The sequence below is a fragment of the Nipponia nippon genome, unplaced genomic scaffold, assembly GCF_047370975.1.
Source record: "Nipponia nippon isolate SJK-2023a ecotype South Korea unplaced genomic scaffold, ASM4737097v1 scaffold_4, whole genome shotgun sequence".
In the NCBI taxonomy this organism is placed as follows: domain Eukaryota; kingdom Metazoa; phylum Chordata; class Aves; order Pelecaniformes; family Threskiornithidae; genus Nipponia; species Nipponia nippon.
The window spans coordinates 19,693,310-19,716,400 of NW_028262358.1; the positions used below are offsets into that span (position 1 = coordinate 19,693,310).

The following is a 23,091-nucleotide window of genomic DNA, read 5'->3' on the forward strand; positions in this document are numbered from 1 at the left end:
TTAAGATTAATCTCACTATGGATTAAACTGTAGAATTGATGCTGTAAGAAGATATTTATGAAGCACAAACTCCTCAAGCCAAGCAGGAAATGTGTCAGATCAAAACTCTGAAAACAGGCGTCTTAATACAAGTGATTTTATAAATGAACTAACAAATCTTAAACTGAAGTTGGATCTGATGCTGAAGTGACAGACTTGTAAAGCAGGGTGCAGGCTTGTATGAAGAGCTAAAATCGTCTGCTCTGCTGTTAGTCTGGTCCATGAGATGACAGCACCAAGTAGTCAGTACAGAGAACTGTGTGCCCTGGACAGCTCCAACCATCAAAAGAGGATGGTACACCCTTGTTTTGATCCTCAATCAAAAAAAAAAAAACACCAAGCCAAAACCAAGACGCTAGTGAAGAAACTACAAAGGATTTCCAGTTGGTTGTAAAATTTCTTTTGAAGCTTAGGTGACTCATCATCTGAATCAAATTATGCATTTGTAGTAAACAGTGCCCTGTGTGGCATTCACTCTTTCAGGAAATACTAACTGGAAATAAAGTACTTAAATTTAAAGCTTTACATTTCTTCTCCCTTTCACCCAAAAGCTTCAAGGCACTTCGTAAGTGTGACTTAATAAAATCTCTTCAGCATTCCTGAGATCAGCAGATGGATCTGAAACCACCTTGAATGGTAGATGAACTCCTAGACAGTGTGAGCGACCTCAGGGGGTGACCCCAGAAATGGGCGGCAGGCTTCAGCAGGGGGACGGGGGGCAGGGGGAACACTCCCACACGCATCCCCGTTTCGGGGGGTTGCAGAGCTGTGCGGTTCTCTTCCTTTGCATCAGCCTCATGAAACACCATACGCTGATGCCCCGCTTCCTAGGCATACAGTCTGCATCTCAGTTTGGGCGAGAAATGTGACCAAAAGCACTCAATGCTAATGCAGTCCTTCCCAAAACCTGCGAGGAGGATCGCTTGTGCTGGGAATAAACCCCCTTAGCCATGCGTGGAAGCGACTCTCTCCCCTTGCATAGCACATAATAGTATGATTGTGAACAGTGTTTCATGGTCACAAGGGAGTGAGCTAATTGCAGATATAGCTCTTGGAGAAGTAATTGCCTTGTACTTTTTTTTTCTCTCTCTGGCTCATTTCTTTCCTTTCCTGTGTGAGGCCTGAAGCGTGTTTCCCGCGAGAGGAGTAGGGGAGGTCAGCGGCAGACTCCACGCTGCCTTCCAGCTGAAGCAAGAGGCTTTCAATCTGTGACATAAAGCTGTTGAAAAATCATTATTCCCTTCTATGAAGCAACCAAAAAGCACATATTCAGCGGCAGTTCCCGCAAACACTAACGTGCCCTGGGATTTGAGGGCTGCCGCGGAGGAGGGCCTGCCAGCTGCGGCAGGCAGCCCGAACGTTTCTGGAGGGAGAAAGCAGTGCTGCTGCCTCAGGGCAGCTCCCCCGGCCCTGCCAGCGCTGCCCTGGCCGCCCGCCCGGCCGAGGCTGCCCCACCTCCCGCCCGGGGGAAGGGGGCGAGTTTATTTTCAGGAGTAGGCTGCCACAGGCGGGTGTAACCCGTGCCCGGGGAGCCGAGGCCGAGGCCCCGGGAGCACGGCAAGGCGGGAAGCGGGAGCTGCGAGGCACCTCACGGGCTCCAGCGGCCACCGCCGTCAGGCGAGTAGGCCACGGCGGGCGCGGCCTCCCGCTCCCAGCCGCCCGGCTGGGTCAGGGGGGCCCCGTCCTCCTGCCCGCCGGGGACAGGGCCGCCCTCGGGGCCGCCGCCGGCCTGAAGCGACCCCCGGGCCGCAGCGACCCCCGCCACCAGCCGTTGGCGATGGGGCGGGGCCGCGGGGGCGGCCGTTGGAGAGGGACGTGGGCGGGGCAAGCGGGCGGGACCGGAAGTTCCGGGTCGGAGGGAACAGGAAGTCGGGACGTGGCCGCCGCAGCGGAGCAGGAGGGCGGGCGGGAGGGAGGTGGCGGAGGAGGAGGATGGCGGCGGTGCTGAGCTCGGACCGGCTGGAGGTCTCGGTGGACGGGCTGACGCTGAGCCCCAACGCTGAGGTGCCGGGGCAGGGGGAGCCCGCTGCGGGGCGGAGCCGAGCGGGCCCCGGCTCCCCGGGCGAGGCGGAGGCCGGCGGCGAGGCAGTGGCGGCGGCGGAGGAGGCGGTGCTGAGCCCGGAGCGGCGCTGGGGCTTCGCGCTGGAGGAGCTGTACGGCCTGGCGCTGCGCTTCTTCAAAGGTGAGGCCGCCCGGCGACGCGGCCCGCACACCCCCGCCGGCACCGGGGCGGCGAGGTGGGGGCCGCCGCGTCCCGGGAGGTGCCGGGCGGCGGCATCGCCCGTCTCTCCGCCGAGCCGGCTCCGGGGCGCAGGCGGAGCCCTGGATCCCCCGAGAGCCGCGGGGGGCGGCGCCGTAGCGGGGCGGGCGGCAGCGGCGGCGCCGCCCGCGTCCCCCGGGGGTCGGTGTGCCGGGCGCGGCGGCGGGCATCGTGTCACGGTCGTCGGTGGCGGCTTGTGGGGATGCCCTTCTTCTGCTGGGAGAGGCGAGCCGGGGTGGGGGACCGGGAGGAGAGGCGGGAGGCTGCCCCGGGCTGCGGTGTGCCCGCTCCGCAGGGCCGGGAAGGCTTTCCGAGGGCTTGCACCACCCGACCTAAAAACGGAGGCGGGGGGGGGGGGGGGGGAAATCCTTGCTTGTGGCATGCAAAGAAAAACCTTGTAAACGAGGCGAAGAGCTCTGTCTTTGAGTGTTGTCGAGGCTGCTGACAGCCCGGGTACTGGCGTGAGATGTGCCGTCTCCCCAGGATGCTAACTTCAAGTCTGGCTTTGCCGCTTCGTGAGCCGTCGTGACTCCAGCTGGCAGCTGTGCGAGGGAGCCATGAAATACCCAGGGTGCAGACCTGGAGCGCTTGTCTTGGGATCCCCTGTAGCCAGGTTTGCTTCTGCAGGAAGCCGCAGGTACCTTGCCACGCTTGCTTTCCTCAAGAGGAGGAAATCAACTGTGTGGTTTTTGAGAAAGAGCTGCGTTTACTGTAGTGTTACAGACTTTGAGCACATTGCAGCGATGTGTTGCTCTGCTGGTTTTCAGGCGGCTGCTGCTTCACGTGGGGCACAGAGCAGGGAGTCTAGCAACGTGCCTGCCCTGGGGAGGATACAACTCTGTACTTGGAAAGGTCAGTCTTGTGGTGGTCAGTTGTTAGATGACCCCTCAGGAAAGCTGCCTTTTCTGAGGGCAAGCATGCTGGAAGGTGAAAACTGTGCTAGAAGAACAAAGTTGTCTGTTTTCTTTACTTTGGCTGACTTGCACCCTGATAGTTGTTAGGAGCATGTAGCGGTCTGAGCAGTTTTCTTGAGCCCTGGTTCTTTGACCCTGTTCTGATGCCCTTCCACGAAGCAATTTTTTTGTTAGCATGCTCACATACAGAGATTTTTTTTTAGCTGTAAGAACCATAAGGGATCATAAGGGTCTTGATTTTTTTTTTTTTTCTCTCTTTTTCCTGCATCAGAAACTGCTGCAACTGGGTGTCAGGTTGGAAGCATTGTGATTTCTGTCTCTGCCCTTTCTGTAAAACAAGCTGTTTGAAAGAGTTCTAGTTTGGTTTAATGAGTGTTTGTTCTTAAAACATGATGCAGAAAGAAATGTCTCTGCAGTAGCAAATTCCTTGTCTCGGTCAACCGTGGTCTCATTTTGTCTTGGGTTTAATATTCTACTGGAACCTGTATTTACAGTGTAAAAAAATTACACACTATGAGCTTATCTACATTATTGATAACCTACCTCTATGTCTCATGTTTCAATGAAGTTTATAATCTACACTTGGATGGTGAAAAGTCAGTGGAGTGTTACTTGTGTCTAGATTCCAGTTTCTTGTGTTGTGTTGTCTCAACAGTGGGTTTGTTGTTGCCTTCCTTTTATTGAAAGCTTAATTTCAATACGTTTCAACTTACTGCTGCTCTTTTTTTTAACCTTCTGCAATTTCTTGTAACTCATGGTTTTGCTCATAAGAGGAAATTTTTCCACATTGTATGGAGTTGTCAGACTTTCCAAATGAAGAATGACTTTCCTCTGTCCTTATGGCTGGGGTAAGTCACATGAAGTCATTGCCTGTATTTTCATCTGTAGTTTTTTGCTGAAAGTGACATAACACGAGGATTTTTATTTATAGATGTGATGGTGAGTTACAGGAGCTTAGAATACTTGGAATACTGATTCTGCCTGCTTGTTCTATATCTGTGTGGCTCCGAAAATAATTGGTCTTGTTTCCAAATGATTTTCGTGCATCCACTGTCAAAACAACTGTGGGAGTGGGCATGCTTGTTCAGCAGCCTTGTAGATGCCAAGGAACAAATACGGATTCCTTCTTTACTTCAAGAAGCAACATATGAGGGATCTGAAGGTTGGCCCATGTTAATAGGTCAAAGTTGAGATCTTGTTTCTGATCATTCTTCTAAAACCCACTGATTTGGAAAAGGGGGGGTATCTTTGAAAAACTTCCTTTCTTAAAGCTAGTTGATAGCCATGCCTCGGTGTACGATATTACCTACTCACACAGCTACCGTGGAACAAACAGGTGACCCAGGGCAGCACTTGTTTGGGAGGACGATGGTATCTGGATTAACTGTGGTTATTGGGATGGAAGGAGCTCGGGTCAGGATGCTAGAGGAGTCCCCGGGTGAGGTCGAAGGGTAAGCACTGATCGCGAGTTAAGCAGCTTCCTTTCAGCTTCAGTGTGCAGGCTGAGTTGTCTGGTTGTAACTCATCATGTACTTTCTTCCTAGAAAAGTTGAATCTGATCAAAATAGTTCAGATTTGCTGATTTCAATAGCTGCTAACACTTGTCTGTGGTGGCGTATTGCATGTAACAGAATTGCTCGAAGACAAGACAGGGTGGGAGTACGTATAAACAATGTGAAAAACATAACTGAAACTAGGCTAGGATATTAAAGAGACTCAAAAGCTACTTTATTCTGTCTCTGATAAAGACAGAAGCAGATCTAAAATGCTTGACCCTGGGTCACTTCAACTGTCAGGCCTTAGGCTGCGCAGGAGATGTGCGCTAGCTTTTTTTAGCATCCATAATGGCTTGTGAAGGAAGCTTTTCAGAATAATAGAGGCATAGAAAATAGATGGTTAATAGTGTTCCAGTCCATTTTTCTGTGAGAAACAAGAGCCTTCCTTACAATATGCGCTCTTTCCCTTACTGCTCTGTCGCGCCTGGTTCAGGTCGACTAGCATTTTGGCTGTCATTAAGAAGCTGCTCCGCTGTGCTGGATCCAGTGTACAGGGGAGAACAGAGTCATGTTACTGAAATGGGTGTGTTTCTTTGTCTCTTGGACTGTCTGTAATTGTGTGCCCGGGGCAGCTGGCAGAGTAGAAGTGTCTCTGATGGCTTATTTTGCTCGTTGAGATGGTACGAGCTATGCCAGCGAAGGCAACTTGTTTAAGGTGTCAGCTGTGTCCTGCAGTGGAGGGGGGTAGCTTGCACAGCTCTGCCAGCGAGTCTTTTCCAGTATCAACCTGGTTTTGTGGCTTTCCGTATCCTGTCATTGAAATGCCATTGCACCCAACCTTCAATATGTGACAGTCCCTGAAGTGTTCGTGCACTGTCTAAAGTGATTTGCAGTGCAGCACATCTGAGTAGACAGTATGCAAACCATATCATTTTGGTATGTAAAAACTCTCCTGGTATGTTAAGTACTCTAATTTTGTTTGGCTGCTCCAAGTTATTTCCTCTTATCCTAAAAAGAATGCATCTTCAACCTCAGCCATACATCATTCCAAATTAATTGTTTGACCTCATCTCTTTTTTTTTTTTTGAGGGCTAATTTGATGGCATGATTGTAGTTCATAAGTTAAGTAGGCTCTTGTTTTCAAGAATATGAAAACCCCTATAACGTGTCTATGTTTGCTGTGAAGTTGAGCTTTGATCATGTTTAATTGGAAGGGTCAGTTGGTAACTCTTCTGTTGATGCAGAACATCTTCAGGAGAGGAGAATTACGAGCCTAAGAGTGTGTACTGGGATCTGCAGGCAGCAATTCAGTTCTTGTGCTTTTCAGTTTTGGTCTTGCTCATTAAAACTTTGCAAATGAATAGCATTAACATATGTGACTTCTGCTTTTAAAAGCTACGAGGTGAAAAATCGCAGTTGACAAACTGTTTTCTAGCTTCTAGATGACTCAACTGAATGCTATCCCACAGCAATTAGGCATTTAGAGTGAGTGCAGTAGGTGAAGTTGAAGTGGAAGCTGCAGCATGTTGTGCCATATTTCTTGCAGGAAAAAACCAATCTGAAGTTACATGGGAGTAAGTGTCTTGCATGATGCAGTCTCCTCTTAAGCATATTTCTTAAACTCCCTTGAGTCTGAATTGGCAGTTTTATACCAATTCATGTCAATGGTAGAGTAATATGTAGTGACATAAGCCTCCGTTACCTGCTTTTCATTGCCACTTAGAGCTTCATCTTTCCGTTGTGTTTGGATGCCAACACAAACAGAGGTCTTCAAACATACAGTTAATTACCTGTAGCGCAAAGAGCGTCATTAGTGTTTTAAGTACTGGTTTTCTGGAGTATTCAGCTGAGTTGCCCTCAATGGATCTCAGTTTTGCGGGCATCTAAACAAAGTAGCCACTGTCCAGGAGAGCGGTAGCATGAAGAGCTGATATTAAGTGTGCAGGGATTTCCTTTCCAGGGGTGACAACGCAGTAACGCAGTGTTATGGTTTCATGGCACACATCAACGAGGCCTGAGCTTGCAGTAAGTGGGAGCCAGTCTTTCTCTGTGTTCTGGGTGAGCTACTTCATGTCGTTAGCAAAGTATGTGTGTATATCTATGTGTGTGTACGCGCATATATGGGCCCTTACTGCAGAATGCCTAAAGCCTCGTAGGTGCATAGCCTGCCTTGTTCATGTAACCATCCCCATAATCACTACTTGAGTTTGACCTGTTAGTGGCTGCTGCTTAAGTGTAGCGTTTAGTTGACTTGGGAAACTGCCATTTCAGGCGAATGATGGTTTGAAGTATTGTCAGGAGAGAAGTTTCCTAATCTTCTGTAAGAAAGCTGAGCCTTTCTCTGGCCCTTTAGGGTCAGGCATACCAGTGGGATAGGGAGGGTTGTATAGTTGCTGTATTACTGCCGTGTGCATCCTTTGGATTTCTCAGTGTGTTCCCTAGAGCTCTTTGATGTTCTTCAGCTTCTTGACCACTGTATTAGATGTGTGAGTAATACCTACTTAAACGGTACATTCATGGATGCTTGAATAAATTTGGCACTTCTACTTGTCCAGACTCACTAATGCTCTTTTTTTGGCATATTCGACTCTGCAGATGGCTTCAGGTCCTCTGGTTCAGTTTAACGGCAACAATTCCAAATCTTTGGCATAATTATACAGTGTGGTTCATGCTGAAGAATTCAACTGAAAAATAGCTAGTACACAGCTTCGCTCTTTTGACTGGCTCCAAATACTTTGCTGAGAGTTTGCTTCTAATCTGCATTATCTACAAGTCACTGAATGCCTGTCTCATATTTTTCTCATCTGTCTGTTTTCTTCTCTTATTTAGCTTGTTTGTTCTTCTTCCCTTGGGTCACCATTCCTTGTAAATGCAGATTTTGGATTCTTTTGATAGTTAAGGCTTAAGGTCTGACTTTTCTGTTCTGTGATAATGCAGGTGTGCTGTGTATAGCATGGGAAATGAGGGGTTTTTTTCCCCTTTTAGCCCTCTTCAGAAGTGAGTTCAAATACCGATGATGTTAGCTGGCTTAGATAGCAGTCTAGTACAGCAAATAGCTATGTTTTTTGGCAGACAACTGTAGGTGTACAGGTTGTGCAAGGTAAACTATGCCATAGGGATCCCATTGAGAAGTGTACTACGCTTAGAAGCCTGGCAAAATTTCAGTGGAGTGCCCTTATCAATTGACTGGCTTTTAAGCACGCTGCCCTGGGATATTTAAGTATGATTTCAAAGTGCCTGCTGTTTATTGAGGCTAATGGAAGTGCTTGCTACTTAGTAAGCAAACTCTGAGTTAAATGAGAAGTGTGAAGAATTGAGGAAAAGCCAAACGACTCTTTGGGTGACCTGAGAGCAGGAGACCTGAGACCCAGGGAGGGAGCTTCCCAGGATGCGGCGATATGCATCTCTTAAGGGTGACAGACTTGTTGAGGTGGGAAGGGACCTCTGGGGATTGTCAAGTTCAGCCCTTGCTGTTCAGAGCAGGCTTCTTGGGACTGTGTCTGTTTGGGTTTTGAGTATCTCCAAGGGTGAAGACTTCAAAACCTCTTTGGGCAACCTGTTCCAGTGCTTGATCATTCTCACAGTAAAAAAAAAAAAAGCCACTTTGTATGCTTAAGTGGAATTTCCTATATTTCAGTTTACATCGGCTGCCTCTTGTCCTTTCGCTGGGTAGACTCTGGTTCAGTTTTTACATCCCCACCTTTTCCACCTCACCAGCTATTTTTGGAAATAGATATTTTTGTGGGCAAAGCCTTCTGTTTTTTGAAGCTGGAAGAGGTATTTGCTGTAAGGTTGTGTGACACTGGGAGAAGAGAAAATACTTGAGATTCTGGAAGGTCCAGTGGGCCCCTAGAAATGGATAATAAGTGATTAAATATTTTTCTGGCTTCAAAATTAATAGCATGTGTGTAATGGTTCCTTGTGATGTCTTAACTAAGTCCAGTAATGTACTGAACTTACTCCATCAAAAACATAGCTTCTTGCTGTGACCTGCAAACACTTTCCCTCTGGGGTTGTTTCCAATTTTCAGAAGTATTTGCTCTGCATTTCTCAATAAGCCATAGTAGAGGTATTTCCCCTCCTGTCTTGTTCCAAGATTTGCTTCTTTTCCTGTTAGTAACTCCGTTTACAAGTGTCAGCTGAGCAATCTTGCAATATGCAAATGTCTGCCCTAAAATTTGGGTGTGAATTGGACTGTTCAGTTTGGGGCTGTGAACAACTTGCTCCAAAGTGACCTTTCCTGTAAAAGGAGAGCTGGAAACTAGTGGCAGCTCTGCCTGTAGTTCCTGACTACGTGGAGAGCAGTTATTAGTACACTCATGTGCAATGTCTGTTGTTTACATCCGATAATCCGATAATGGCTTCCTCATTTCAGCCTTTCCAGAAGGAGATGATGCTTATTTATTTGTTTTCCTGTTCAGGAAAAAGGTCTTTTCTTAATGGGCAGTGTAATTACATATAGCGGGGCCTGTTTCTTTGATCTGTTTTGACAGTTTAAATGTGCTGAGGTAAGTCCTAGCTGACTAATTCATATATCATTTTAAATCGATGCAAGTCTCTTCTTACCCCTAAGCGTGTGGCGGGGTCTAATCGGGACCACTTCGGAAGGTGTTGGTGTGGAGCCATTGGAGTTCTGATTATGTTCAGGCTTACGTTGCCTGCGTCTTACAGCCAGAGCTCTCTGTACACATTGGTGCTGATGGAGTCATCTCTAAGACTTTTCATTGTGAGGGGTTATTCCAGCTGCCTTGGCAAAGTGCAGCAATCAAATTGCCTCAAGGAAAATTTTCCCTTAATTCTAATTTTTCCTCTCTGTGGTTTTCCTTACCTTAAACCTTGCTTGTTCTGCCTTCATCGATATGAAGAGCATGAAAGGAGAGCAATCTATGAAGTTAACAGCACATCTTTCTTTGTGGAAAATCCTTCCTATCCACTCTACAATAGACTTGGCAGACACGTTTGAATTCAAGTTAAGGTTTTAAATATTTCAGAGATATAGATCCATATGGTATGATGTTCAACTAATTAACATAAATATTTATGTGATAACTTACTAGCTAAGATTCACTCTACATGGTACGATGAAAAACACTTCATAATTAAGTCTTAGCAGCTGAAGTTAGATGTGTTTCTTCTGAACAGATCTATATTTTATTTGAATAGAACTGAGTTAATTTGTCTAACCTTTCGTGACTTATCTTTCTTGTTCCTTTTTTACAGAGAAATCGTAATAGTGGTTATACAAAATGCTCTTTGCTGTCCTGTGCTTAATCAATTAATCACAACAGTGAAATTTTCTTTTCTTCTACAGAAAAAGATGGCAAAGCCTTTCATCCAACATATGAAGAAAAACTCAAACTTGTGGCGCTGCACAAGCAGGTTCTGCTGGGACCTTACAACCCTGACACTTGCCCTGAAGTTGGATTCTTTGATGTGCTGGGGAATGATAGAAGGTAAAAGGGCTGGTGCTCTTGTTGATCTTAACTCTGCTTTCCCTGTCTGAAGAAAACATCGTGCAATTTCTGCAATAAGACAACAAGTATGTGGGTTGCGTCATTGTGTGTGTATGGTAGTGGATAGTGAGAGTGGCCTCTTCAAATACATCTTAGAAATCCGAGTTACAGTTCAGTAAAGGAGCTAACAGAAGATTATTGGGTTTTTTCAACGACATTAGGAAAAGCTGCTGTGCCAACAGCCCAATTTCTCATAGCAGTTTAAGACTTGGTTAGCTGTGCATTAAGGTGCAGGCCCATGTTTCATCCTAACTCCACACCAGGGCTACAGCATGCCAAGCCTTTTGCCAATGGTAGCAGCGTTCATCATCGCTTTTGTTAATATCAAAGCTAACTTTTGAAATCAGACACCTGATGCATTCGAACTCTAAGTAAATTCTTGTGAGATCTGGGCAGTCTCAGGCCTGTCGCTTGTAGTGCTTGCAGTTCAGGCTGCATTTCTGCTGTTCATTGTTGCTATTTCTAGTGTGAAGGCCATGTGCCACACAGCACTGGCTTCTTGGAGCTCGACCTAGGGCACTGCTTTTGCCCAGACAGAGGTAGCCTTCCTTTAGGAAGAACCAGGCTGTTGCATTCAACTAACTCAAGCGCTGTAATCGATGGTTGTTACTATGTTTGTTCATCTGAGAAAACATATGCTTTTTTTTTCACAAATGAGAGTGCAAGAGGGGTAAAAAATATTTAATGTTCACTTGCATCTAGGAAGTTTTTGAATGTAGTTCAGAATTCAAAGTAAGGTTGATGGTATATATGAGATTTCATATAAGCACTGTTATGTCTGTCTGAAAGGGTTCTTCTGGTGCAGGCAGAAGAGAGCACTGAAACCTGCAGGTTTAAGATCTGTCTTTGAATGGGAGAAAATTGTTGGTTCTCTGAAACTGCATATGATAAAGTTTGGTCCCTGATCTCCCAACTTTTTTTTTTTTCTTTGCTGGGTTCTGAGAGTTCACTACTGACTGGAAAAGAGTTCAGTCTTCTGTTATTTCAGCTGATTTCTCTCTCTGTCAGGAAGGAATGGGCTGCCCTTGGAAACATGTCAAAGCAGAAAGCTATGACAGAATTTGTTAAGCTCCTGAATAGGTGCTGCCACTTGTTTTCAACCTATGTCACTTCCCACAAGATAGAGAAGGAAGAACAAGAAAAGAAAAGGTAATGTTTGAGTCCTTTGGTGTTGGAGTATTTTGAGTGTATAACTCTTGACCTGTGGACAGTGTCACAGCTAGCTTAGGTTGAAGTCGTCTTGGCAAGAGAAATGCTTGAAGTTTTAGGTGGTTGTGGTACCATTTGATCTCTTTAAGCCTTTTTACTTTGCCAGTAATGAACAATTGTTTCTGAGGTGAAGACACCTAGAATATAAGGAGTTTTTTAAATTTTGCTGATACTGTCATCTGTTTAAGAAATGCACACTTCACAAAATGTCTGCCCTGATATGTCTGTGGACTAAATGTATACAGAACATGAAACTGTCAGGTGCTTTAAACTCCCTCTTCTAGTATGGGTTAGCAACTTGACAAAGGCTATCGTCTACTATCGTTTACATATCATGTGATTATTAAACTGTAGTATCCATGTAATCATTGAACATATGTTAAAGCTTGGAAGATGTGTTTAAGGTTTCCAGACAATTTTTCCTATTGCTCTCTGCTAAGGATAGTATAGTAATAGGTTAGAATGAATATCAAATTACAATACAGAATTTATACTTACGATGCTGCACAGTGCAGTAAAACTAAACATTAATATGTTTTCTTCTTGTGTCCAATAAGACACTTCTGCAAATTGAAGTGGGAGGAGATGATACCAAACAAAAAGCCTTATTGGGCAGGCAAAAGGCAGGTTACAGCATGTTGAAAATAACTCATCCTAGGATTGTAGAAAGGCTGAAATATCTTATTGAGTGGATGTTGCAGAAGAGAAGAGGAAGAACGAAGGCGGCGTGAAGAGGAGGAGCGTGAGCGTTTACAAAAAGAAGAAGAAAAACGTAGGCGAGAAGAAGAGGAAAGGCTGAGAAGAGAAGAAGAGGAGAGGAGGAGAATAGAGGAGGAACGACTTCGGATGGAACAACAGAAGTGAGTAGTTGAAACAAACAATACTTCAAAGGAAACAACTGCCTTACACTTGAGACAATTGTATCTGTCTGTTTAAATAGCTATGCTAGAATTGAGTACCTGAAGTTCAGAGCACTCGAGTCTGGCAGTGACATTTGCATCCTTAGTTAAGAGGGACACAGTTTTTAGAGAATAATTATCCTAACGTGTTGTTGTACGCAGCCTTCTCAGATGAATGTGCCAAGAAGCTTTGTTTAAAGAGAAGCTCTGGAAGTTTTTGGGTTTGAGGGCTGCACCTCATGAAAACTTGTGGCTCTGCTGCTTAAATGATTAATGTTGCACTCAGCTGAGCAGAGTTAAGTGTCCAACTGGAAGCATTGGTTGAACTGTGACTTGGAAGTTTATATCCTTTCACAGGAAGTGGAGCCTTGAAAAAGGGTAACTGCAGTTCATCGGTGTCTTCTGAATGCATGGCTGAAATTTTCTTTGTAGTCTAAGACTACCTACTTAAAGATGCTCCCTTTCTAGGAACTGTGAAGTGTCTGCAAATCTCATTTCTACGCTGGCAATCATTGGATCTTAGCACCTTTCTAAAAGGAGTTCACGTTCAAATGCAGTTAACCTCCGTTTGTAGCCCGAATTAAGTTGTTTACTTAGAGTATACAGCTCTAGTTACATTTCGTTGTTCCCATCACATCCATGTGCTGAAAACATGGATCCAGCATTGCACACATAATATGTAAGAGAATAGTAGATCATCAAAGCTGTTCCACATCAGTCAGCAATCATTTTCCTTAACAAAAATATCTTTGCAGGAGGTGTCTCTGAAGTAGATCCTGTGCTTGCTATGTAGTGGTTTTGAGAAGGGAGCAAATAATTAATCCACAAGTTTTACTGTTTGTTTAGCACTGTGGGAGCCAGAGAAGTGTAAAATGCAGACATAAATGAACAGAGAATACAACAGAAAAATGTTGCACAGTGCTAAGTAACAAGAAGTGTGGTATGCCTTGCAGTTAAGAGATTATTTTACATGAATGGCAGTTGCGTATTAAGTGGTTGTAACAGGCTACAGAGATAAAGAATTTAGACAGAAAAGGAATATGGATACATGTATACAGGCCAAGTGTGTCTAAAGTGGTCACAGTTCTGCTGAAATAGTAAATCTTACCTTTTAGGATACAAATGAGCCTAATACTGGAGCTTTTAGAGGATGATTTTGGGGGAAGGAAGAAGGGCAGGAAGCAAAGAATTATTCCTGCATTTGTGTGATACTTCTTTCTTCCCCTGAATCATCGATAGCTGGTCACTGATAGACGTAATGTGAGACAAAACAAACTTTGTATCTCGTTAGTTTTTTACTATATAGCTTCAGTTAGCCTTCTGGAGAGAGGAGGAAAACTGAACCTGTGCTTAAGTAACTCCTGTGTTCCTCCTCAAGTTTCAGCAGTTGAGTTTATTGGAGACACAGATGCCCTATTTGGCAGCATTTTTGCTGTTCCTGAATTAGGCCACAGTCAGTCGTGCTTTTCATATCTGTTTGCATACTGTCCTGGGAAATTAAGATAGTAATGTGGTGTGGTTTTTTTAGATTTACCAAAAAGCATTGGCGTGCTGTACCACAGCGGGTTTGTTCCTATCAATATTTGTAGAAGGGCTGCTAGAAGGATGGTTTCTGCAGGTTTTCTGGAGGAACCAAATGTGGGTTTTTTCCCTTGTTTGTTTGAGAAATGTAGTCATGCAATTTTTCTAGCACTACCTCTCTATCAGACTACAGATTGAGAATTATATAAGAGGTCTTGTTTTGTTTTGTTTTTTTTTTTAACATTAGATGTTTTCAAACATTGGGTAGAAATTGTTGCTCCCTTCTTTATATTGTGAGCATATTTTTAGGCAGAATTCACATTTCCATTACCTCTGGGCTCTGCTCTATTATGCAGATTTGTTTTAATTGGTTTTTGCAGGAATTGAATTAACTGTCTTTGAGGCCACTTAGATCACTTAAGTACAGGGATTTCCCCAGTACCCTGAGCTGCTTGTAATCTTCCCACTCTCCTCCCACCAATCTAGGCAACAGATAATGGCAGCACTGAACTCCCAGACTGCAATTCAGTTCCAGCAGTATGCAGCCCAGCAGTATCCGGGCAACTACGAACAGCAGCAGATCCTAATTCGGCAGCTCCAGGAACAGCATTATCAACAATACATGCAGCAGTTGTATCAAGTCCAGCTTGCACAGCAGCAGGTATGGCTGACCAGATGAGACACTTAGATTTTGCATCCCAGGCTGTCTTTGGGAGATGTTAACTTGTCTACCCTTACCCCCTTGAAAAGCTAATTGCTACAAGGAGAGATAGTGTTTAGCGACTAATGCTGCTTCAGATTCAAAGCCCCTTTATTTAATCTTTTTGAGTAGCTTTCTGAAGCAGCTGTTAGTTAAGAAAATTCTAAGCAGTCTTTAATTACTTTGTTCCATACAATTCTTGGATACCAAATGTGAAGCGCTCTGCTGCAGCATCTATTGTGTGTCTAATTTAATGGGGGTACATACCAGTGCATCTGAGCACAAACCAACCTATTCAAGTGACTCTCCATGTAGGTATTGCTCCTGAAGACCTGTGCAGAGCAGCAGGCTTTGGTCAGCCATGTGTTTCCAGCTGAACGTGCATGTAGCACTGTCACATCACTACTGGGTTTGAGATTGTTCCTCCCTGTCAACTTGAGCACTGCTGACTTCTCTCTCCTTTTGCACCTATTGTCTGACATCAGTATCTAATTCATTTGCTTGCCTGCAATAGACTGCTTGTGGTTTGGGTGGGAAGACAGACTTTCATATTTCTGGTAGCAATGGGTGGCAGTAGTACCTTACTTCTTTGCAAGGGTTTTGTGCCTGGGCTTGAAAAGCTACTTCTCTGTTTAGGGAAATCTTGAATCTCTGGCAAATGTGCTATATTCACATATCAAGCTATTTTAAAGGTCAAAGATGTCCACCTGTAACAGATGTAAGCCAGACTTCAGGTTCTAGTGTGTCTGATCTCTCTGGGTAGGACCTGACTCTTAAATGGCCTAAAACTGCTAGCCTGAGGTCTATTGTTCTTGAGCTAGAGACCTAAAATACAGTAACTAATTTCCTGTGAAGTCATCTGTATTTGGACAAGACTGATGCCCTCAGCAAAAAACTGTCCAAGGAAGGAACCCACATGGCCCACGTGAACCTCATAAGTTCAGTAAGGCCAAGTGCAAGGTCCCGCACCTGGGTAGGGACAACCACCCAGTATCAATATAGACTGTGGGATGAATGGATTGAGAGCAGCCCTACAGAGCTGGACTTGGGGATAGTGGTGGATGAAAAACTGGATATGAGCTGGCAATGTGCAGTTGCAGCCCAGAAAATCAATCATATCCTGGGCTGCGTAAAAAGTGTGGCCAGAAGGCTGAGGGAGGTAACTCTCCCCTTCTACTCAGCTCTCATGAGACCCCACCTGGAGTCCTGTATCCAGCTCTGGGGTCCCCAGTACGAGACAGACATGGACCTGTTGGAGCAGGTCCAGAGGAGGGCCACAAAAATGATCAGAGGGCTGGAACCCCTCTCCTATGAGGAAAGACTGAGAGCTGGGGTGGAGAAGCTGGAGCCTGGAGAAGAGAAGGCTCCAGGGAGACCTTATTGCAGCCTTTCAATACTTAAAAGGGGCTTATAAGCAAGACGGAGGAAGACTTTTGACCAGGGCTTGTAGTGACAGGACAAAGGGCAATGGCTTTAAACTGAAAGAGGGTAGGTGTAGACTGGACATAAGGAAGTTTTGTACAGTGAGGGTGGTGAGACACTGGACCAGGTTGCCCAGAGAAGTTATGGATGCCCCATCATTGGAAGTGTTCAAGGTCAGGTTGGACAGAGCTTTGAGCAACCTGACCCAGTAAAAGATGTCTTTGCCCATGGCAGGGGTGTTGGACCAAATGATCTTTAAAGGTCCCTTCCAACCCAAAGCATGATTCGGTGGAGTTGAAGTGGTAAAGGAAAGTCAGAGGCTTCCTGCCTTGTAATAGCAACTCTTGAAGCTTAATGCTACCTTGATACCAATGCTTTGGTGTCATAGTGGTAAGCAAAAGCTATAGCCTCATTAGTCTTGTCATAGAATGATAGACTCGTTAAGGTTGGAAAAGACTTTTAAGGTCATCAAGTCCAACCGTAAGCCTAGCACTGCCAAGTCCACCACTAAACCATGTCCCTAAGCACCACATCTACCCGTCTTTTAAATACCTCCAGGGATGGTGACTCAACCGCTTCCCTGGGCAGCCTGTGCCAGTGCTTGTTAACCCTTTCAGTGAATAAATTTTTCCTCATATCCAACCTAAACCTCTCCTGGTGCAACTTGAGGCTGTTTCCTCTCATTCTTGATGCCTTCTGTAATTGATATTACTCCCTGGAGACTGAGGTGTCTGAGATGCTGCTGCCAATTTTCTTCAATGCTATCAGCACTGGTCCTTTCAATCACGGCTGTTTGCTTTTGACATACAGAAGGCTAGTGCCCTCCAAGACCCAGGGCAAAACAGCCTTTTCTTTCTAGTGGCTTGCAAAATACTAAGCCTGCCAGGCAATGAAGCTTATCTTTCAAATCTCTACTTGGACAACTTTTGTAGAGAAGAAGCGTATAACAGAGCTAAAATTATCTAATTCTACTTTGGACTTCTTATTAAATACACCTGAAAAGACTCATGTAGCCTCCACAACACTTCTGAGGAATACTTTCATTTTGGGTGCCTGTAACTCAGCTGCCTTGGGATCTGTTAGTACAGTTAAAAAGTGCTGATCTGTTGTGGTTGCTTACAGATCAGCTTCTGATACAATTAATTTTGGAAAGGCTATATGCAATAGTTTTCTAGAAGAGTTCTCACCACTCTGCATTGAATCACTGCATAGAACTTCTTTAGTAGAAGGTGGATCTGGGCAGCATCTGTACAATTGCTCAAATTTGAAATCTAACTAATATTTGAATATATTGTCTTCGTACTCCTTCAGGGTACCTGATGAACTATATTCCATTCGTTCATCAAAATCGTGTGCTTATTAGGTTATTCTTCAAAGAATCGTACTGTCAGTTATACCTTTGCCCTGCCCCAACAAAAAAGTGTATGTAATTGCTCTGTACTGATAACTAGGGGCAGGGGAATAAGCTGTGAAGCTGAAGGAATAATGCATCCTGCTTAAATCCAAAAGGATGGCTGTTACTTTATATAATCTCTTTTCAGGTGTATTTAATCCTTTGCACAGGGACAGCATGATAAATTCTATCTAAAGAGTTTCAAAGTACATAAGTCATGTTCTAAAAGCAGCGCCTCTGAGACTTAATAACGCTTCTCCCAGACTACTCACAGTCCTTGTGGCTCTTACGCTTCCTGCTTTCATATTAAATAACTGTCTTTGTTGGGTATCATGAATTTGATAGAGAACCCTGTTGAGCAAGTTAACTCACAAATTGGCAAAGTACTTAATAGACCTTAAATAATTCCAGTTCTTTAGACCTGGATGAGCTCAGGCTAGAACCCTTTCAGCCCACCGGTAAAAACAGGAAACAAGTTGTCACTTTCAATTTTGAAAGAAATGTTATAGCAGTTACTGGAATGCAGAACTTCCATGGTTAAGTGCAAGAGTTTATTGTGCATGCCCTAATTAACTTGAAAGTCAAGTCTCTTTCTTCAGGTTGTATCCACCGGCCTAGAACAAAGTGACTTCACTTCTCCTGCTACTAAGTACATGTAACTCTCGCTGGTTAACGTGTGCTGCTTCTGGTCTTTGTGTCAAGCCTCCTCGTGGGGTGCAGGGGGAGATTTTTTCTTCAAAGTGTCTTTATACCTTCTGCTGGAAGAGGGAGACATCTTGGGACGTTTTGGTTTTACTTGACTTAATTTCTGTCATTTTTAGGCAGCCTTACAAAAACAGCAGGAGGCGGTTGTGGCAGCGACAGGGACGCCGCTGGCTACTGCATCGAAGGTGAATGCACCTGCCCCAGGGGACACCCCATCTGTTAATGGGCAGGCCAGTGCACATGCAGACAGCCTTGAAAAAGAGCTGGATCCAGAGGCTTTGGAAGAAGCACTGGAGAATGGACCAAAAGGTAGGACTAGCTAGATTCCTTAATTAAAAATAAATAGTGAAAGCCTTTCTTAGGATTGAGATGTCTTAAGTATGGTTACTATGGCTCTTTGCTTGGCTTCATTGGGCTATGCAAGAGCTAGGTTTGATTCCTGGGTCCAGTTTCTCTCAAGGGAGAACAATATTGCACAGGCAAAACTCAGCTTTGGCACGTGGGAAAGAGGAAGCAACAAAAGCATTCAAGCAAAGTAGATGGGATCCAGAACCTCCTTTCACTCTTGACTTGAAGGAAAGGAGCATGAAAGTTCTAGCAGAAAGCTGTTCTGTGCAGAAACTTGTTCAAACTTACTTGAACTCGGGTCAAAACTGAGTGTTGATTTAGCCTTGCAGATTAAAATAAAGCCAAATCCTTCTTACTCTCTCTGAATGCTGTGGCTTAGCCCTGTCCTATGTGCAGTCCGGACTGCTGTCCCCTCACATTTCCCACCTTCTTCAAACAGCTTCTAGGAAGCTGTGGAAGTGGAGCAGGAAAAGTAGCCTCCCAGCAGCTCTCTCCTCACTGGTATTTTTGGGCGTTACCTCTGTACTTTCATCCACAGTCAGTAGTCTTCAAAAGACTTGCTTGGATCCCAGTATGGAGCCAGCACTAGCATGGTCCCTGTCTGCATAGTGAGGTGTTCAGTAATTTTAGTCAATATTTGACAACTTCTAGACAAATCACAACCTCTGGGTCTGTCACATTAAAGATCTTTACAATAAAGGGTCTGTGCAATGTAACCCCGTCACCCATAGCAATGCGTCTGTCTTCTGAGTCTTCTCTGCATAAGCACTGTCAGTTTAAATGTGGCAGATGGGCATACTGGTAGCATTTGTGTGCATGCTTATACCTAAACTTGCACTGCGTTTCGTGCAACTTTTAATCTGAGAAAAGATGTTTCTTCAGGAAAAAAACCCAAGTAAATTATTTAGAAGCAACTCTGATGCTAGTGGTCCTCAAGTGCCCCTAAAGCACACTTAAGCATGCAACATAAATAACTGAAACAAAAGTTTAACTGGGGTATTTTCCCTCTCTTCAGATTCTGTTCCAGTAATAGCTGCCCCATCGATGTGGACACGACCCCAGATAAAAGACTTCAAGGAAAAAATCCGGCAGGATGCAGACTCTGTGATCACAGTGGGCCGAGGAGAAGTGGTTACAGTTAGAGTACCAACTCATGAAGAGGGGTCTTACCTCTTTTGGGAGTTTGCTACAGACAATTATGACATTGGGTTTGGGGTGTATTTTGAATGGACAGACTCCCCTAATACTGCGGTCAGCGTGCATGTCAGTGAATCCAGTGATGATGAGGATGAAGAAGAAGGTAAGCATGCTTATTTATATAAACTGCCAGTCCTACAGAGCTTGCCATGGGGAAAAGCCCAATGATTGTCTTGTGTAATCTCTTAGTTCCCCCAGTTTCCATGTAGCTGGAATCTTGTCTTCAATTTTGAATAGGAAGTGCAATTCTGAAAGTAACTTCAGTCACCTCATTTGGTCACGATAGGTTAAAGCAGTCAAGGGTGGGGAAATCCTTTTCCTAAGTTTTACTTACTCCTTGGTGTGCCCTCTTGTCCAATTCAGCCATTCAGTAAGCTAGATTGAAACCCGTACCATAATGGAGCATAGTGGATCTGCACACTGAAAGCCTTAAGAAAAATCCTGCCCTGCTGTTCATGAACTTTTTCTAGGGAGGAAATTTCCTTGAGGCTTCAACAAAATGGCTTAAAAGAGCAATTCCTGATAGTGGCCAGGATGCAGATCACAGCCTTTACCTACAGGGGAGTTTAGCTTACCATCAGAAAAAAATGTTTTTAAATGAGCGTGTGATCTGCTTAGAAGGAACTGCTCTGACATAGGAAGCTGTGGCCTTCTGGATATTACTACTAAGTAATCGGTAGTAGTAAATATGTCAGATCAGTAGCAGTCAATGTGGGGTAATGTCTTAAAGAAAACTAGAGCTTGGCATCTCTACAAACTGACCCAGCTGTGCTGGGGAGATGGGTATGGTGGGTTTTAATATAGAATTGTGAAATTCATGATAAAGTGAGCATGCTTACTGTTCCTCCTGCTTTTGAATGCCTTAGCCATACTCTTGGTATGAACCCCTTCAACCCAACTGATTTTTTAACTAACAAAGAGTGCCTTGTCTAGTACAGCTCAGTCTAACTTTCTCTTGTAAAGCATCCACCCATGTTAACTGACCCTTTTTTTCCTTGCAGAAAATACTAGCAGTGAAGAAAAAGCCAAAAAGAATGCCAACAAGCCTCAGCTAGATGAAATAGTGCCTGTGTACAGACGAGACTGTCATGAAGAAGTTTATGCTGGCAGCCACCAGTACCCAGGGAGAGGAGTTTATCTCCTTAAATTTGACAACTCCTACTCTCTATGGAGGTCAAAAACAGTTTACTACAGAGTTTATTATACTAGATAAAGGTGTGGCTGTGTCTGAGGCTGGGCTGTGCAGAAGATGTCATTTTATTTGGAATATTCTTCAAGCATAATGGATCCTTTTGAGTCTGTGTTTTATCCTGTCTGTATCTGTATGATTTGTGTGAACTTTAGCAAGTAGACACTGGGATCTTCCTGCTCCATGACACTAATGCATATTGCATTGGGCTTAACACAGGATCTCCCTAGCCCTTTTGGGTATTGGAGTTAACCAATGGAAGTCATTGGCTCCAGTGCTAAGGTCACATCAGTTGCATTTGTTAAAGCCTCATGAAAAAGGGGGAGGGAGTTGCTGGCTCACTGGCTGGGTGATCTGATGTTTTCAGGTCTGGATGCTTTGAATAACTTGTTAATGGTTAATTTAAAGGTCCCATAAATAACTGGTAGATTTGGATGCAGTTTGCTGTGTAGCAAGTTTCTCTTAACTGTAATTGAATGTCAGATTTTTACACCATTAAAACTTGAAACTTTAAGTTGATGCAGTTTAGAAACAAGTTGTCTCGCTTCTGTCCTCATCAAAGAAGAAACATTCAGTTCCTTAAACCAGTGTAGTGGCTAAGACAAGGATGAACAGCATCCTGACAGTATAGAAAATAACCTCTTCTGAAGATGTAAACTGAAAGACAATTAGAAGTATATGTAACAAGAAGAACCTTAATCTCTCTGCCCCGCTGCTAACCCTAGAATAAAAAAAGTCATTTTTGGGGCAATTGACTTTGAACCAGGGCACAAGCTATTTCTAAGTTTGGTGGGTTTTTAATGGGGTAGACTTTAAAAAAAAATATATATATATCTAGAAACCTGAAACCAGTTTCCTGCACACCGTTCTGGTTTGTCTGTTTTTGTAAAACCTGAATAAGCATGTTGTGCCTCTGAAGAACAGTAAGTCACTTTGATAAAGTATAGGAGTTAATGTTGCACTAATTATGGAAATCACTGCCAGTCCATTTTAATTTGAACTGGTGATACTTGGGTGCAGACTTTCTGCTTTAATCTGTAACTGTCCGCAGAAAGGCAGAGCGCACATACAGATACTTAATAACGTAGCTTTAATCTCAATTTCATATGGTTTGGTTGGGGCATTTCATATTTTGTATTGTGGAAAAACGCAGGTGGCTACTTGACTTGAGGCTGCAGTAGGAATCCGCTCTTCTTTGAGCCCTGCACCCCAGGGGTGATGTGTTGCAGTGGCGACTTACGTAAGTGCTCTCTGTGTGGGTAATGCACTTTGTTACTGAAAGAAAATGGTTACTTTGAGTCTCTCGGATCAGTTCTTGCAGTAAGACTTCCATTGATTAGCTGCAGCATGTACAGTTCCACGGCAAATGATGTTGAGTTTGCGGGATTTGTTTGAATAATCAGTTTGTACATACATGATACTTTACTTTTCTCGTATACCAACCATGGAGATACTTCTCCTAGAGTGCTTAACTTGTCATCTTGCGTTTGGTTCAGCAACACCGTACCAGCTTATAGCTAGTTAGTGCTGCTTTATCCAAAAACACTGTACAATGTTCTGCTCTTCTGTACATACAGTATATAAACCATGAATTTAGAAAGTACCTTGCTTTTAAAGAAAACTGTATTTAATGTAAAAAAAAAAAAAACTTTTAAAAAGGCAGGCACTAATATATTTCTTCCGGTCTTCAATTTAAATTTTTTTTTGTCCATACAAAAATGTTATGACTTTTTCCTCTAAGAATATCTGTTCTTGGGAGCGGTGTTTGTCGCTTTAAATGGCAGCACTTACTGTCATGTGGTGGATGTTAGAACTTTTACGTTTTCAGACTTTTTTTATTGCCTCTGGCTGTTGATTAGTACAGTACAAGTGCGATTTCAAGATACCTTGAGATAGTATTTAATCCTAATTAAAATACATTTATCTGTAATGCTGTTGGCTTTTTATTAATTTGGAAACGTTGGCATTGCTCTGTATGGCTCTTCAACTAAGATGAGCTTGTCATCTTCCCTCTTATTTTTAAAGATTCAGTACTGTGCTAACGCTGTGGTTTTAGCAGCCGAATCACTTGGGCCAAAGGCTCCGCACAAGAAGTGTTACTAGCTCGCTGGATGAGGCCATCTGTCAATACTAGAAGAGCCCAGCTTGAACAGCATCGCCGCTTTGGTTTTTGAAAGTGATCTTCTGTAGCAGAAATGGTTGGATGTGGGCAGCCAAAAGTTAGGAGCCATTTTCTGCCTAGGAGAAAGGTGCCTGCCTTTGCTCCTGAGGCTTAATGAACCCAGC

At 44.1% G+C, this 23,091-nt stretch overlaps 1 protein-coding gene across 2 annotated transcripts; it reads left to right on the forward strand.

Moving 5' to 3' along the window:
* The first annotated feature begins 1,950 nt into the window (after positions 1 to 1,950).
* ACBD3 (acyl-CoA binding domain containing 3) lies at positions 1,951 to 21,324 on the forward strand. 2 transcript variants are annotated; one of them, XM_087776659.1, is made up of 8 exons: positions 1,951 to 2,221; positions 10,021 to 10,162; positions 11,231 to 11,371; positions 12,133 to 12,291; positions 14,338 to 14,512; positions 18,188 to 18,380; positions 19,435 to 19,719; positions 20,618 to 21,324. In XM_087776659.1, exons 1-8 carry the CDS (start codon positions 1,972 to 1,974, stop codon positions 20,827 to 20,829), a joined length of 1,557 nt encoding a protein of 518 aa, XP_087632785.1. In that variant the 5' UTR covers positions 1,951 to 1,971; the 3' UTR covers positions 20,830 to 21,324. The 2 variants fall into 2 exon arrangements, with proteins under 2 accessions (XP_087632785.1, XP_087632784.1); XM_087776658.1 differs by lacking the exon at positions 1,951 to 2,221 and adding an exon at positions 2,708 to 3,151.
* Positions 21,325 to 23,091: the final 1,767 nt, after the last annotated feature.

Excerpts from the sequence above, each read along its gene's own strand:
- ACBD3 (XM_087776658.1), top strand. The coding sequence starts at position 2,857 with ATGAAATACCCAGGGTGCAGACCTGGAGCGCTTGTCTTGGGATCCCCT. Across the intron at positions 3,152-10,020 it reads ACAACTCTGTACTTGGAAAG|AAAAAGATGGCAAAGCCTTT; the intron begins GTCAGTCTTGTG and ends TTTCTTCTACAG. Across the intron at positions 12,292-14,337 it reads CTTCGGATGGAACAACAGAA|GCAACAGATAATGGCAGCAC; the intron begins GTGAGTAGTTGA and ends CCACCAATCTAG.